The 18,220-nt window shown below is 41.8% G+C and overlaps 1 protein-coding gene across 2 annotated transcripts in view; it reads left to right on the top strand.

Moving 5' to 3' along the window:
- LOC310783768 (large proline-rich protein BAG6-like) overlaps positions 1 to 17,954 on the top strand; it is a 36,745-nt gene extending 18,791 nt beyond the window's left edge. For both annotated transcript variants that reach the window (XM_083644674.1, XM_083644673.1), the window contains exons 17-25: positions 1,521 to 1,574; positions 2,410 to 2,518; positions 2,935 to 3,059; positions 5,787 to 5,921; positions 6,755 to 6,811; positions 6,927 to 7,154; positions 12,106 to 12,213; positions 13,929 to 14,075; positions 17,326 to 17,954. In XM_083644674.1, the coding sequence (XP_083500800.1) occupies positions 1,521 to 1,574; positions 2,410 to 2,518; positions 2,935 to 3,059; positions 5,787 to 5,921; positions 6,755 to 6,811; positions 6,927 to 7,154; positions 12,106 to 12,213; positions 13,929 to 14,075; positions 17,326 to 17,421 (1,059 nt within the window). In that variant the 3' untranslated portion in view covers positions 17,422 to 17,954. The remainder of the gene's footprint in view (positions 1 to 1,520; positions 1,575 to 2,409; positions 2,519 to 2,934; positions 3,060 to 5,786; positions 5,922 to 6,754; positions 6,812 to 6,926; positions 7,155 to 12,105; positions 12,214 to 13,928; positions 14,076 to 17,325) is intronic.
- Positions 17,955 to 18,220: the final 266 nt, after the last annotated feature.

Here is an 18,220-nt window from a genome sequence, read left to right as displayed (position 1 = left end):
AATGGAAAATTCACCCTAAAGTCTAATTTATACTTATTGGAAAGTGTCGCTCAACACATGGTCACCAACAATATATAAAGTGTTGCCCATGGTGTTGCATTTATGGTTAACCACGTCAGACATAAACAGCGCTGTCCCTGCAACCTGATGTAACGTTCAACTGCAGCATAATGACACACAACTCACCTCTCTCTGGGAAGTTGGTCACGGTGTTTTGTGATTTTCACGAAGTCATACATCCAGGACAGGCCGATAAAAATAGCGGGGACACATTTTCATATTAATTTCAATCGATTTCAATACAGCGAAAACCAAAAAAAGGAAGTCAACCGCGTGTGGCTTCTATCTAGCCAATCACACTTGCGCGAATCTGTGTGACATAGTCGGCGACATTAGAAATTTAATTTGGTAGGAGACACTTCTCGGCGACACTTAAAAGTGTCGACAAAGACCTAATTTTTGTCGCCGACGGTTTCAAAAGTGTTGAGAGACGAAGTATAAATTGGGCTTAAGACACTAACATTGTTTAAAAGCAGCTCTTGATGATGTACCTTGCACTTTTGAGCCCATGGTGTTGTTTGTTGGCATATTCTTCTTATTCTCGTTGGTAGGTACTGTATGATTGGTCTAAAACAGAGTCCCTCATCAATCGATCAATTCCTTTCTAGACCACCATTTTGCACCAATGGTCAACCATCATACATAGAGAAATCCATTGTAGAAGAATATACAGATTTCTTTACCGACAGTAGCCTCAATAGACCAGAATGCAATGAGTAAGGGTCTGTTCACATATTGTTTGTCAGTTTTTTTGGTGCTGAAAAAGTGCTGCCTGGAGTGCTGCTTTTTGTGAGGAGAAATCAAAGTGAATAACGTCACCTGCGGCAAGCTTACTAACAGCTGGTTAGCACTTCTAATGTTGGCAGACAACACTGTTGTGAACAAGCAAAGGCTTACCAGATATTTCCAATACATGTAACATAAATTCAATAATTACAATGTCCTACTTCACCATATTCTTGTTGCTATGAACGGTATGGGAAACGCTGGGAAAAGCGATTCACGTCACCCGGTGCTTTTCTGAAAAGGTTTAACATTTCAGAATTTTTGAAAGCACTCCGCTTAAGGGGTGTAAATCACTTTTCGCCCCAACTGGGAAACCCCACAAGTGAATGTAACAAGTTCACGCCTATTCTCTGAGGTTTGTTGAATGGGATTCTGAGAAATGTAGGAAATTGCTAACTGAAATGGCAGTAGACAAGGTAGTTTTGGGAGAAAATGGGTACACCAAAAAGTAAATAACTTAAAATACAAAATATTTAAAATAATAATACATGATGAAGTAATATCCTGGAATGCATTGAACATCATCAACAGTGAGACTAGTATCCATGGGTGGATTTTGTCCTTTTAATATCACGTCTGACTAAATGTTGTATTTTCTTCTTTCCTCTTCCTGTATTGGTTTCTTTTTCTTTCTGTGTTCTCTCTCCATCATGTCTGCTGTTTTCCGGCCCCAGGCTGCTGCTGAGAGTCTCGTCAATGAACTGGAGGTGTACATCACTGAGAGCTTTGTGAGTGCTTAAAGTCCACCCATCTTCCTTTGATAATGCAACTGTGATTACATGCCATCACAACATGTTCAGTTCAAAAATATTTGACACAGACAAGATCATCATTCTTAATTATTAGCTTTTATGCAAAACACATAACCAATGCATCTCAGCTTAGATTCAACACAAGGAGGACGTCCGGCTAGTGCAGCGGTAGATTCCCTGCCTACCAACATGAGGGTCGCAGGTTCGAGCCCCCGTGTTACCTCCGGCTTGGTCGGGCGTTCATACAGGCACAAATGGCAGTGTCTGCGGGTGGGAAGCCGGATAAGGGTAAGGGTATGTGCTCTGGTTGCTGCACTAGTGCCTCCTCTGGTCGGTCGGGGCGCCGGTTCAGGGGAGGGAGGGGAACTGGGGGGAATAGTGTGATCTTCCCACGCACTATGTCCTGCCGGTGAAACGCCTCAGGTCAGGTGTCAGGTGGAAAGAAGCTTCTGACGACTGCACATGTATTGGAGGAAGCGTGTGCTGTGCTACCCTAAAACTCTCCCTAGATCGGCAGAGGGGATGGAACAACGACCGGGACAGCAGGGGAAATTGGCCAAGTACAAATGGGGAGAAAATGTGAGAAAAAGTCTGAAAGAAATTGATAAAATAAAAATGCAAAATTTGTTGAAAAATGCAAGCAAACACATATACACACATTCCCTCAGTGTGTGGTGGGCAGCCACTGTACATATTTTGCAGCAAGGTTAGATATTGCCCAATAATTCACCTATTAGATTATTGTAATTTAGCACTACCTGTGAAACCTTTAAATTAATTCTAACTGCACTCCCTTCTTCATCTCCCACAGAGAGAGTCCTCAGTCACGGTGCTGGAGGGGGTTGATGTCACCCAGACCAACATGTCCTTCTTCAGACAGCAGCTGACATGCATCGCCACACACATTCTGCGCTGCACTGGTAAACAAAAGAAACACTGTTTGAATCAATTGCATCATGTGGTCTTGGTCTAAAAGTAGAACCATTCTGATGACTGCACATGTATCGGAGGAAGCGTGTGCTACCCTAAAACTCTCCCTAGATCGGCAGAGGGGGTGGAGCAACGACCGGGACCGGGTGGAGATTGGCGTTATGTTTTAGTTCCACGTCTGCCCTCATTTGTGTTAAGTGCAGGTTGCAGCACTAGAAGTAATCTTATATGAATTATTTATTAGAATAAAAAACACTATTCCTGAACACCGCCACTGCTGCATTATGTGCTTTGTGGTGTGAACTGAATTTGTTAGGAATCGTGTCGCAATTGTGATACTTTTCTGTAATGTAAAGGAAAGAATGAATGTAGTTATTTATTTTGTCTCGATGTTTGTCCTACCCAGATGAATCATTCGGGCCCCGGTTGCTACAGATGTGCAACCAAGCGCTGTTTGAGTGTCTGGCCCTCAACCTGCACTGCCTGAGAGGAGACCAGGGCGCCCTCACCACAGTCATCAACCACCGCATAGTCAGTACACACAGTCTGTCAGTGACTCTCACACTCTTTCTATAGTCAGTACACACAGTCTGTCAGTGACTCTCACACTCTTTCTATAGTCAGTACACACAGTCTGTCAGTGTCTCTCACACTCTTTCTATAGTCAGTACACACAGTCTGTCAGTGACTCTCACACTCTTTCTATAGTCAGTACACACAGTCTGTCAGTGACTCTCACACTCTTTCTATAGTCAGTACACACAGTCTGTCAGTGACTCTCACACTCTTTCTATAGTCAGTACCCAGTCTGTCAGTGTCTCTCACACTCTTTCTATAGTCAGTACACACAGTCTGTCAGTGACTCTCACACTCTTCCTATAGTCAGTACACACAGTCTGTCAGTGACTCTCACACTCTTTCTATAGTCAGTACACACAGTCAGTGTGTTCATTCTTTCTATAGTCAGTACACAGTCTGTCAGTGTCTCTCACACTCTTTCTATAGTCAGTACACAGTCTGTCAGTGTCTCTCACACTCTTTCTATAGTCAGTACACACAGTCTGTCAGTGACTCTCACACTCTTCCTATAGTCAGTACACACAGTCTGTCAGTGACTCTCACACTCTTTCTATAGTCAGTACACACAGTCAGTGTGTTCATTCTTTCTATAGTCAGTACACAGTCTGTCAGTGTCTCTCACACTCTTTCTATAGTCAGTACACACAGTCTGTCAGTGTCTCTCACACTCTTTCTATAGTCAGTACACACAGTCTGTCAGTGACTCTCACACTCTTTCTATAGTCAGTACACACAGTCTGTCAGTGACTCTCACACTCTTTCTATAGTCAGTACACACAGTCTGTCAGTGTCTCTCACACTCTTTCTATAGTCAGTACACACAGTCTGTCAGTGACTCTCACACTCTTTCTATAGTCAGTACACACAGTCTGTCAGTGTCTCTCACACTCTTTCTATAGTCAGTACACAGTCTGTCAGTGTCTCTCACACTCTTTCTATAGTCAGTACACACAGTCTGTCAGTGTCTCTCACACTCTTTCTATAGTCAGTACACACAGTCTGTCAGTGACTCTCACACTCTTTCTATAGTCAGTACACACAGTCTGTCAGTGTCTCTCACACTCTTTCTATAGTCAGTACACACAGTCTGTCAGTGACTCTCACACTCTTTCTATAGTCAGTACCCACAGTCTGTCAGTGTCTCTCACACTCTTTCTATAGTCAGTACACACAGTCTGTCAGTGACTCTCACACTCTTTCTATAGTCAGTACACACAGTCTGTCAGTGTCTCTCACACTCTTTCTATAGTCAGTACACACAGTCTGTCAGTGTCTCTCACACTCTTTCTATAGTCAGTACACACAGTCTGTCAGTGACTCTCACACTCTTCCTATAGTCAGTACACACAGTCTGTCAGTGACTCTCACACTCTTTCTATAGTCAGTACACACAGTCAGTGTGTTCATTCTTTCTATAGTCAGTACACAGTCTGTCAGTGTCTCTCACACTCTTTCTATAGTCAGTACACACAGTCTGTCAGTGTCTCTCACACTCTTTCTATAGTCAGTACACACAGTCTGTCAGTGACTCTCACACTCTTTCTATAGTCAGTACACACAGTCTGTCAGTGACTCTCACACTCTTTCTATAGTCAGTACACACAGTCTGTCAGTGTCTCTCACACTCTTTCTATAGTCAGTACACACAGTCTGTCAGTGACTCTCACACTCTTTCTATAGTCAGTACACAGTCTGTCAGTGTCTCTCACACTCTTTCTATAGTCAGTACACACAGTCTGTCAGTGTCTCTCACACTCTTTCTATAGTCAGTACACAGTCTGTCAGTGTCTCTCACACTCTTTCTATAGTCAGTACACACAGTCTGTCAGTGACTCTCACACTCTTTCTATAGTCAGTACACAGTCTGTCAGTGTCTCTCACACTCTTTCTATAGTCAGTACACAGTCTGTCAGTGACTCTCACACTCTTTCTATAGTCAGTACACACAGTCTGTCAGTGTCTCTCACACTCTTCCTATAGTCAGTACACACAGTCTGTCAGTGACTCTCACACTCTTTCTATAGTCAGTACCCACAGTCAGTGTGTTCATTCTTTCTATGCCCGCTCTTCAAGTTTCATTGTGTGGCTTTTCTGGATTAGACATCAACTACACCCGTAGCCCATATGAGATGAGAAGAACACCTGTGCCACTGAACTTGATTCAAGATTCAAGATTTTTATTGTCACTCCATGGTACAAGTATCACGTGTGAAATTCTTGTGCTGTGGACTCCGTTTACGACATAGTACAAATAGGCAACAAGCAATAGGCAATAAGAAATAGGCATCAATAAGCAATACTAAGCAGCAATAGGCAATAAGGCAGAATAGCGATAAGACAAGTCAGTGGCTTATTCATTGCACATAGGTTTTGATTGGTTTTGATTTGTTGACAAAGATTACATTGTAATGGCATTTAGCCGACACTCCTAACCAGAGTGACTGGAAAAGAGTGCAACAATAGAATATAGCTTCACTTCCAAAATCACAGACATTACAAGCAGTGGTCGGCCATTGTGCCATGACAATTGGTTTGTGATCCTAGAAGGATCACGTTAGAGACAAAGAGAAATAAGAGCTAGGTAGAAGGGTATATTTTGAGAATGAAGAGAGGAATGTTGCCGCTAAGATGACAGCTAAACATGAAAAACTAAATTTTCCATCTGTTTTGTGGTTTCAGCGGAGGATGTCGAGTGACATGAGCCCCAGCCTGGTCAACTGGATGACCAGCATGATGACGATGAGGCTGCAGGTCATTCTGGAGCACATCCCTGTCACACAGGAGCAGATACAGACCTACATAGTCCACACACAGGTAATGGACCAGACACACACTCGCTCCCATTTTCACTCCCACATTTACACAGGGTCCCCACAGGCCTTGGAACATCCTTGAAAGTGTGTGGATTGGAAAAAATAAAATTAGGCATTGAAAGTTAAAACAGAAAATCCAATAAAAAGGAATGGATGTACTTGATTTGTTTGTCAAATTTAAATATAGGATCCATCATCAATATGATTCAGCTCTCTGTCCTAGCATCAACATTTCACATCCTTTGAGTCCAAAAAATGTCATGGCAATTTTGAGTACCGTACTTGAATTCCACCAAAAAAGCTCTTGAAAGTAATAAAGTCCTTGAATTTGATGTCCAGTTGAGTGTGGGAACCCAGGTTTACATTTTAGGCATTTAGCTATGGGTTGCATTGAGCTCAAGTCACACTCGTAGCTTTAAAATAATTTCTTTCCCCCTGCATTCTTTATTCCAATATTCATATTTCGGTTTTATTTCCTGAATTTGATGTTTTTGCATTGTATGTGTTTTCTGTAGAACCAGACACATATCATAGGAGTCTGATGGCTGTTGCATATCCTGCTCATCACAGGTTACAAACAGAGAAAGCAGCCCCCTCTTTTCATAGGAGTCTGATGGCTGTTGCATATCCTGCTCCTCACAGGTTACAAACAGAGAAAGCAGTCCCCTCTTTTCATAGGAGTCTGATGGCTGTTGCATATCCTGCTCCTCACAGGTTACAAACAGAGAAAGCAGTCCCCTCTTTTCATAGGAGTCTGATGGCTGTTGCATATCCTGTTACATTGGACAACTCGTCTGAAATGGCTAATAAATATTGGATGACATTCTTTCACAGACAGAGCAGTCTTCTGCGAGTGGCACAGAAGAGCCTGAACGGGTACAAAGTGTAACTGTAAGTATGGTGCAACATTCATTTCCTTTTAAGATGAATGTAGTTTCATATATTAGCCTTAGGTGCTGCTTTTTTTGTTTTGAGTTGCCTCATTTCGCTCTCGTCCACTTCCAAGATTGACGACACCCACTCACCAGTTGCTGCCACCACAGCCGAGGAGGCCATGTCGGCGGCATCACGGGAGACGAGGGCATCATCACGGGAAACGAGGGTGTCACCGGGAGAGGCGGGAGCTTCAGGAGGTGCTGCACCACTAGGTGGCGCCATGGCTGCGGCAGGAGCTGAGGGAGGAAGTGGGGAGTCTGCTGGAGAATCAGAAGCCTGGGCAGCTGCTGTGCCTCCTGTAAGAGCCTTCTTTGTTGAAAGCTTTATCAAGGGAGCGGTCCCCGAATACCATATTTGGGCTTCGAAGCTTCAGTGAGAAGTATTCAAATAGATTCGAAGCTTCGTCAGAGGGGCGGGGCACATAGTAGGCGAGAACACAAATCGGACTTCAAGGATTTGCTGTTATTATTGAAACGAAAATGGATACAAAATGTGCAATAGGCACATCAAATAAATTACAGCCATAGCACATAAAAACAAATTTGCTTGTATAAGTAGGCTCTGGTGGCTGCATGAGAGCTGTGAGGCACAAAACTAGCACTAAGGTTAAATGTCCTTGTCTGAGAGAATAAGTAATAATAATTAATGTTGCTGCATAATTGGATTACTATTTAAAAAAGGGAAAAGAGCATTCGAAATACTGAATTGGACATCGATTACCAATGGCATTGATTGAAGCATCAAAGCATTTGGGTTATCCCTACCTTTTATTTCTGTATCCAAGGAAGGCCATTTGGCACTGTCAATGATACATGTAGCGCCACTTAAAGCAGGACTAACCCCCAAAACACTTTTATTCAGCTTTTAACCAATATATGGCTTTTGATGTGGTATGTGAAGGATTCTGGTCAAAATCACCACATTTGAGACCAAACTGTTAGAATTGTACAAAGTTTATCATTTCAGGCAGCAAAGTGCCCTCTAGGAGTTCAAACCTGCTTTTTTTTGCCCTCCAAAATGGTACAACCTGACATCATGGTGTACTCCCCCTTTCCCACTCATGTGATTTTTTTCTTCATGTGATCATTACTGTAGTTCACGCCAGAGCCATAATAGAGTTGCAACATCTCCATTCACTCCAATGGATCCGTTTTTAGCACAAGCCCTTTAACAGCGCAATGCATCATGGATAAATGGCTACTGTGGCCTAATGTTAGCGGCTAGTTAGTTATGTTACATGGCAGTAAAACGCCACTGAATGACCAAATTGATATAACTTTTAACCATTTCTAGTAACACTGTTTCGATACGGACCACCAGCATCAGTTAGCTGTTTATAACGTGGCTATATTTATAACGTACTCTATCTCTGATACACTCTGATATAACGTTTTTCTCTATGCGGGGAAAAGTGTCATGGTGGCCGTTTCCGGTTTATTTTTCCAGTCTGAACCAATCAATGGTCTGAACACAGCCAAAGAGTGTAGTGAGACAAGAGGAGACGCTCTTCTGCTTCTTTTCTGTTTGTTTTTTTAAATCAAGCAGCATGCCGTTTTGTCACACATCTGGGGGGGTAAGTCCCCCTTTAACAGAAACAAAAATGTAATCAACAGAAAAGCCAAGAGAAGAGACATCACAGTACTGGACACACTGTTTGATTGACAGGTTATCTGTGAGAACTGCAGCGCAGAAACACCACAGCAATGAGCGCTGAGGACCAAAGATGTCGCCAGAATAATTTTCAGATTATCACTTTAAACAGAAGGGACTAGAAACTGCAGATTATCACTTTAAACAGAAGGGACTAGAAACTGCAGATTATCACTTTAAACAGAAGGGACTAGAAACTGCAGATTATCACTTTAAACAGAAGGGACTAGAAACTGCAGATTATCACTTTAAACAGAAGGGACTAGAAACTGCAGATTATCACTTTAAACAGAAGGGACTAGAAACTGCACATTATCACTTTAAACAGAAGGGACTAGAAACTGCACATTATCACTTTAAACAGAAGGGACTAGAAACTGCACATTATCACTTTAAACAGAAGGGACTAGAAACTGCACATTATCACTTTAAACAGAAGGGACTAGAAACTGCACATTATCACTTTAAACAGAAGGGACTAGAAACTGCACATTATCACTTTAAACAGAAGGGACTAGAAACTGCACATTATCACTTTAAACAGAAGGGACTAGAAACTGCAGAGTATCACTTTAAACAGAAGGGACTAGAAACTGCAGATATCACCTTAAACAGAAGGGACTAGAAACTGCACATTATCACTTTAAACAGAAGGGACTAGAAACTGCAGATTATCACTTTAAACAGAAGGGACTAGAAACTGCAGATTATCACTTTAAACAGAAGGGACTAGAAACTGCACATTATCACTTTAAACAGAAGGGACTAGAAACTGCACATTATCACTTTAAACAGAAGGGACTAGAAACTGCACATTATCACTTTAAACAGAAGGGACTAGAAACTGCACATTATCACTTTAAACAGAAGGGACTAGAAACTGCACATTATCACTTTAAACAGAAGGGACTAGAAACTGCAGAGTATCACTTTAAACAGAAGGGACTAGAAACTGCAGGATATCACCTTAAACAGAAGGGACTAGAAACTGCACATTATCACTTTAAACAGAAGGGACTAGAAACTGCACATTATCACTTTAAACAGAAGGGACTAGAAACTGCACATTATCACTTTAAACAGAAGGGACTAGAAACTGCACATTATCACTTTAAACAGAAGGGACTAGAAACTGCACATTATCACTTTAAACAGAAGGGACTAGAAACTGCACATTATCACTTTAAACAGAAGGGACTAGAAACTGCAGAGTATCACTTTAAACAGAAGGGACTAGAAACTGCAGATATCACCTTAAACAGAAGGGACTAGAAACTGCAGATATCACCTTAAACAGAAGGGACTAGAAACTGCAGAGTATCACTTTAAACAGAAGGGACTAGAAACTGCAGAGTATCACTTTAAACAGAAGGGACTAGAAACTGCACATTATCACTTTAAACAGAAGGGACTAGGAACTGCAGATATCACCTTAAACAGAAGGGACTAGGAACTGCAGATTATCACTTTAAACAGAAGGGACTAGAAACTGCACATTATCACTTTAAACAGAAGGGACTAGGAACTGCAGATATCACCTTAAACAGAAGGGACTAGGAACTGCAGATTATCACTTTAAAAAAGCACTGAGAGGTGGGGGGGCCGTGCCATTTAGAATCTTAAACAGTAGGCAGGCATCAGTGTACTTTGTCAGATTTTCCCATCTGAGGATTCTGTACCTGTAGAGAATGTGACAGTGGTGGTAAGTATAGGGTTTTCGGTCCAGCACCTTGAGAGCCTGCTTGTACAGAGAGACGATGGGTTTCATGGTTGTACTTTTTGCATGTGTCCAGGTAGTCATACAGTATGTGAGATGGGAAATGATCATTGCGTTCATATAGGGAAGCGCAGCAGTAGATGTTAAACAGTTCCTCATGAATCTGAAATTTCCTAAGTTATATTTGGCAGTCTGCGTTACTCTTTTTACTTGTTTTTTTGAAGGATAGGGTAGGGTCAAGGATAATACCAAGATATTTAAATTGAGAGACTACCGTAAATTCCGGACTATAAGGCGCACCGGTGTATAAGCCGCACCTTCAAAGTTGACTATTTTTTTCTTATATAAGCCGCACCGGACTATAAGCCGCGGGTGTTTTAATGGTATTTTTTTTTTTTTGTGTGTGTTTTAATGTTTAATTACCATATGTAATGCTCCCATTTATTAACATTTCAACAAAACAACATAACACAACACCACCTGTGTTGTTATTTACAGTGCACACAGTGTCATACAGTGTCATACAGTGTGGTGAAAAGAGGGCAAGAGAGGAAATTAAAACAGAAGTGGCTTTATAGTTAGAAAGAGTGCTAAAAAAGAGAGTTTTTTTTTTTTTTTTTTTTTTTTAATCCATAGATAAGCCGCACCGTTATATAAGCCGCAGGGGCCAAAAAAGGCCAAAAAACGGGAAAAAAAGGTGCGGCTTATAGTCCGGAATTTACGGTACTTGGATTGGCTCTCCAGCAAAAAACACTCCAGGATTATCAGATGTTGAAGAAGAAGAAGAGAGTTTGTATGTATTTCACAAAATCAAACTGATTTTGTGAAATACATACAAACTGTCTTCTTGACATTAAGACACAGTTGAGACTCATTAAGCCATTTGTTGACATTCACCATTGTAGCATAGTTTAGCAGCCGGCAGTTCTTTAGTTTTTGCATGGATATAGATAACGGTGTCATCTGCATACATTTGAACATCGCACTCTGTGCAGACGGACGGGAGGTCATTTATAAATAAACTAAATAGGAGAGGCCCAAAGATGGATCCCTGGGCCACACCCATTTCATTGCTCAGGAAGGGTGATGTTTCACCTCTAACCCTAACACATTGAATTCTATCAGCAAGACTAGACTTCACCCAGTTCAGCGCGCCAGTGGAGAAATTATAGTTAGCAAGTTTGCAGAGGAGTATCTGATGACTGACAGTGTCAAATGCCTTCTTAAAATCTAAGAATATGGCACCGACCACACCTCCTTTGTCCATTTTTTGTTTGATATTCTCTAGGAAGAAGCAGTTTGCTGTCTCAGTGGAGTGGTTGGTCCGAAAGCCAAACTGCATTGGGTGCAGAGTGTAGGGGCTATTGTTAATATGGGAGATTAGCTGTTCAACAATGCATTTTTCAGCAACTTTGGAGATGACAGGCAAAATACTGATCGGCCTATAATTACTCACTATACTTGATTCTCCTGATTTAAAGACTGGCACAACAATGGCTGACTTCCAGTCATTAGGATATATTAGATGTTGGTTTGTGTCTCCTGTTCTTGTTATCCTTGACTGTTCTGTATTGTTTATCTGATGTTACATAAAAAACATATGTTATATGTTTATGCTATTATATGTCATGTTTTTATAAGACCAGGGACCATGATGGAAATAAGTGTCATCCCTTGGATGTTGTTATGCATTGTCCAGAATAGTCATTCATTCATTCAACTTCAATTTGTAGATTATCAGCTTAAACAGAAGGGCCTAGGATCTTTATAAGCATGACTATTTCCACCTCACTAGCACTGTGTGATGGTACTAAAAATGGATGTGAAGCCTTACCCTAGGTGACCCCATTCTCCTCATCTCCCCTGTTTGTCTCTATGGTAGGAATGGGTACCCATCATCAGGTGTGATCTGATCACCCAGAGGAAGATGAAGTCTCAGCCTCCAATGTCTGACGCCTATTTGCATGGGATGCCTGCCAAGCGCAGGAAGGTAATGGGATCTGGTGGAATCTTCTTTTTTCTGTTTCTGTTTCTAAACATGCAGTGAACTCCTACTCATAACCGCACCTTAGTCAAATGGGCTGCATGTTTAGAACCAAGTTTCAGTTTTGAGCGCACTCCCGCGACTGCGGAGCATATACCACCCAGGCCCTAGTCTAAGCTCCGCATCGCTGTGCCTGCGGCTCTTGCTTATCAGGTCGCAGTTTATGGCCCGGCAGTGGGCAGGTGGGAGGGCGCGTTGATGACGTGCTAAGCAAGCACATACAAACCATGTGCTATTTAATAATTTCATGAACGGATGTAGTAGTTACGTGGCTGGATTATTTGGAAGAGAGCCAAATTGGTGAGTAAACAAGTACCGGTAGCCTAAAGTTGAATCGTTTCTTTTCCTCTATCTGCCAGTTTGAAAATTTTACAAGGAAGGAGATGATAGGTTACTGCACATTAGGCTTTGGGTGACAAGTGCCCGGTATTAACGTTCACGTAGGCTATATGAGTTTGCTGTTTAATTCATTGATATCAATGAATTAAACGGCAAACTCATGATCAGCGAGTGAGGACACTCGGGACAGCCACAGGCAGGTGGGAGAGATGAGAGACACAACACGCGCCTCTCACCACGGACGGAGGCGACTGAAGAACGCACGCTCTTTAAAGTGGAAACATATTCCCCAGAAACACATTTCTGCCAGTGGTGGGGAGAGAGAGAGAAGCCGCGCGCGCGCCCAATGCCAACACACGTTTTAAGCTGCATTGTTTTCTCATCAAGGCAATGTCAAGGAAATAATATTTGTGAGAGGAGCGCGCATGTTGTCTGTGTTTATGCATCCCAAGCTTGCCCAGAATAACGTTGAGAACATTGGAATAAAGACTAAGATCAACTATAGAGGTACTGTATAAGAGTAGAATACTAGAGGAATAAATGCATTCAAAACATTCATTTAGATCCAGAGCAGAAAATTGTAGCCTATTCCTCATCCACTATATAATAATGATAACAGCTTATATAAACCAAATTGAATTAAACCAAGAGTCCAGGAAGTGTCTTATAAAATTATAAAAGTATATTTAAAGCCATACATTACTTTGGCAAACTGCATTGCCAAAGGACTGAATTCTCAATGTACACATTTTGGTATGTCATACAGAGTTCCAATGTATTCAGTGGCGATGTCACAATTTGACATACGCTTTATAGGCAAAGGAAGGCAGAGAGAGGAGGGGTGATGACTTGACTTGGAGCCTACAGGGCTGCCTGTCTGTATCAGCAAGGTCAACCTCATGCAGTGGGTGAAAGTTTGTTTTGACCTGCATGTGCAGTGGAGCAGAGGGTGAAGAAATCTCCTATATATGTGCGTCTCCATTTCTGCATTTGTGAGATGTCTTATGACTATAATAACTCATAGCATTAATTATGTGTATGCAATTATTAGCTTATTGATTAGGAAATGCCAATGGAACTTAAATTTTCTACAACACCTATTCTGTAGGCTACTTTTCATGCGCGACAGCACTGCCTCCAAACCACGGAGCTTCTCCCTCATGTTTAGAAAGTGATGAAGTGGTTTATTGAGTCATGTCTAGCAGGGTCACTGTGGGGGATAGTCGGACCTGATTCTACGGTTATGATCCACAGTTCATGTTTAGAAGAGGCTTTTGAGTGTCATCTGGGTAGTCTTACCTGCTTCAAAATGTGTTTCTCAGACAGGACAGGGGGCCGGAACTCTCCTCTCCCTCTCTGATGCAGTGAGCCAGGCAGCCAGGACGGCAGGAGTGAAGCCCGTCACCACTGCAGACCGGCTGCAGGAGGAGCTGGAGAACCAGGAGCTCCAGGAGGCCTATGCAGAACAGGTAGCTCACTGGATCTGAATTGTGCTTCAGCCCAAGACTGGGGACACACTTAGAACAATCAGCCCAACTGTTACCATGATTTGGCCATCACAACTGATTTTCATGATCTGGCTGAGTTTGAGGCAGTCGTAATACAGTAGATGGTCTTGTAGTGTATGAGGGTGCAGGATTTAAATGTTTCTTTCCAATCCAGTCAAGACCATCTGACTTGGATCTTGTCAAGTCTGACATATTCCTGTAGTGTGAGCTAGTCAATGACTCAACCTGAAAGGGAGACCACCAATGAGAGTTAAATGCAAGAGAAGGGAAAAAATAATACATACGTGTGGAGGAAAGAAAATGCCCCACTTCCATGATTGTTTTGGTTCTATGCTGTTTGGACCTCCTGGTTTGCCAGCACATCGCAGTGCATGAAGAATCAACTTCAGACTGCCCAAAATACGTTTGTAAGGGTGCTGTTAAAGCTGTCACCCAGGACACACACCTTGGCCCATCACATTTACAAACAGCTAAATTGGCTCCCAGTTAAAAAAAAGAATAATCCAAATTAAATTAGGACTAAAATCATACATAGTTCCCAAATATCTTTGCAACTATTTTAACCGTTCTAGAGACATCCACAGCTATGCCACTAGAGGCAGCTCAACAGATATGAGACTTTTTAGATTCAAGACTTTAATAGGTAAGAATACCTTCCTGTACTCTGCTGCCATCGAGTGGAACAAAGTCCCAGCATCACGGAAGCTCATTGAGGCTCAGAGCAGTTTTAAGACGGCAAATAAAAAATGGCTGCTAGCATCCTGTCTCTCAGAATAGGGACCTAGCACTGCATCAGAGATGGTATGTATTTTGTACTTTTGTAATTGTTTACTCTATTTTGTAAATTTCTCTATACAGTATATTTCTGTATTGGTGCGTGATTATTCTATTTGCACCTGACAATCTTGCCAGCCATCCCCCCCTTTTCCCAGAGGACCACAATGGAAATAAGCCTGTGGCTTTGTTGTGTTTTAATCCTCTGCAGTTTTTTATGTTTCACAATGTCTATCTTCTGTGAAGCAGTATTATGTGTGTTAAATTGTCAAATAAAAATAACTAATAGGGATGCACCGATCGATCGGCACGTGACCGGAAATGGCCGATTTCCACGTGATCAGCCTCGACCGGTGATCTGCGCCGGTCACTCTAAATAGCCGATTCTGTGAGCCGATTTTCACGTGACGTGCACGCACCCGAACGCAGCGAGACCGAGACGGTTGAGTTGCAGCCAAAACAAAAGCAGCCACTACACACATGCCACAGCATGTCTTCGTCGGTGTGGAAATTTTTCACCGTCAGTGAAGACGATACAAAGCTTGCAGTTTGTCACACATGCAAGTCGAAAATAAGCTACGGAAGGGCAGGGTAGGTTGGAGTCCACTCCAGTCTGAGCGGCTCGCTTCACCTCACCAGCCTCACCTCTTCCCCGACCAGCTGCAGTCCACATCACCGCTGCCTGCTGCTATCTGTCAGTCACGTAACGTGGATACAGGAGAGGACTATTTGTTTTCGTATTGCGAATAGAACGACGAACATGATAATAAAATGCATCGGACCAGTGTGCAAGGTTTTCTGTGGGAGATGATTTTTTTTTTCGAATGCCGGATTAAAAAAAACGGACTCTGTGTGTAAACTACGATATTCAAACTGAGTCAACTCAAACTCATTTCCTCATCTACTCAATAACAGCCAAATCCACAACTGAGTGGGCATGGCTTCGAAGGTCTCTGGGCTCCAGACCTATATAGGCTATAAACTCCTTGTCCATGGATAACATTTTGACGTTTATTTATTTTATTTTATTAGTTTATTTGGCAGGGACATATACAAAAAAAAACATTAAACACCATAGGGGAAGATATGCTTTGTAACAGATTTAGCCATAGGCTACTTTCCATCTGGAGCCCCTGTTCTGTTGCACCTTTCTTCTTTTGGAAAAGTAAATGCATGATAGCTGTGGGATATACTGGTTGTTTTATATTCATTGTATTTACACAAAAAAGAAAAGCTCTGTCCAGTAACCTGGAACAGTTTTATTTTGAGATGTTTTTGAGTGAGATCATCCTACCTCATGCAAATGATAAGAAATGTGACATGAATCTTAATTTTCTATTAAAGCAAAGTCAAAAAATAACCTGCCAATTATTGTTCTTAGAAAGAAAATCGGTATCGGTTAAGTCAGACTATTCAAAAATCGGAAATCGGAACCGGCCAAGAAAATGGCAATTGGTGCATCTCTACTAACTAACTTACTTTGATTGGAATAGAGAGCCAAAGTCGATGTAAAATAGTTTTACTTGGTCAAACCAAATGATTCAGCTATATTTAGAAACAGGAGAGAACACAGTTCACTCTGACCAAAATGTAAAGAAATACCGGATTTAAATAATATTTTTTCAACTTTTTTATTATTAAGTTTTGGTCTGCGTTAAATGCTCTATTGTCACTCCTGTTCCTAAATATAGCTGAATCATTTGGTTTGACCAAATAAAACAATTTTTCAAAAAAGCATTTTATGAAATGTCTATGGGGAAAATAAACGGCGGATGAAAATCCCTTGGTACGCATGCTGAAGCTAGAAGTGATATTGACTTTGGCTCTCTATAAGTAGAACTGGGTAGTTGGCATGAGCACTAGCAGCGGTGGCCACTATGGCTGGACAGACAGCACCACCTACAGAAACTCAAACTTCATCAACAACTTTGTTATAGCAGTGTATAGCAAGAATGCAGCATTTCTTGTGGTGAATGGTGAGCTATTGATCTTCAAATAAATCTTTTCACCTGCCTCCACTCTGTAGGAGGGGCCCAAGGGGACCTGGTAATCATTCAGTATCTTGATTAAGGACATTTAAGCGAACAGACATTTGTAGGCATGTTACGAACCGGCCTAGGGGAACCGGAACGCAACACAAGAGTGCCCCCACTCTTCCCACTCCCAAGAATGGCCAGCCAGAACCAAGATCACAAGTTCACAAAGTAGCAGTTTATTTTGACTCAAAGCAGAGCAATAACCAACACAACAAACAAACTGAAGCACACTGCAATGCACACACACTGAGGAGGAGAGGAAACATGTTAACACTTGACAAAACATACATCATGGTGATCAAACTTAGGTTTACAAGAAGGTCGCTCTAACCACTAGGCTGCCCTCTGACATAGCAACTGTATAATCCTGTGATAATGATCTGGTGTTTTTCCTCCTCCAGGTTAAAGCAGACATCAAGAAACGAGTGAGGGAAGACCCAGACTTCAGCTCCCAGCAGTTCCCCAATGCACACAGAGCCTTCTCCTCAGACTCCTAAGTCCTAAGCTGACCAAGTACAACTCACAACAACTAACCTGCAAGCACTCCAGCAGCCCTCTCACAGCCTTTCTCACGCTCATTTATTTGGATCTGTTTAACCACTCAATGCAGCCGCACCCCCCCCCCTCCCCCCACCAAAAAAATAAAAATAAATTTAAAAAATCTATATACCGGTAGTTTTGAACAATTAACACCTCTCTTTACTGATTGCCTCTGGCTACTATGTGACTACTTTTCCTAGTGCCTATTTATTGCTTTCGTTTATTTTGGTCCAACCTTTACTGAGAGAATGTTCCTTAATGTTAAATCAGATTTACGTTTCACTAAATCTGGTCACGTTATTTCTTTATGGATACGTTTGTACAACGCCCATTTACACTTTTGTTTCTTTCGCTTTCTTATCCTTGTGTTGCCATGTTAATATTGAGCCTGGACGATCATTTAGTGGATTTTTGGCTTCAGGAGTATACTTTCATGTGATGAAAATGCTGTTTGGTACATGAATGTACAGTAAGCTTAATAAAAATCTTGATACACAAGAGCATATTCCTTTATCATTAAATGTTTCTCTCTGAGTGAATATCAGTTTTTAGCAGGTTTGGAACCTTATGGAAAAAACTCAGATAATTTCTTTCCCAGCTTTCTTTCCCAGTTTAAGAATTGCACATATTAAACATGGGGGAGAAACGTAGTTATGGAGCCTCTGGACATATCATATATTGTGGCATCCTACATATTGTGCGATTTTTAATACTGATCAAGCTCTCAAAACACCCTCCTGCTTGCCAACACCCAAC

Source organism: Poromitra crassiceps (genome assembly GCF_964638095.1).
Source record: "Poromitra crassiceps genome assembly, chromosome: 1".
Taxonomy (NCBI): domain Eukaryota; kingdom Metazoa; phylum Chordata; class Actinopteri; order Beryciformes; family Melamphaidae; genus Poromitra; species Poromitra crassiceps.
This window is presented reverse-complemented; position numbering and strand designations above follow the sequence as displayed.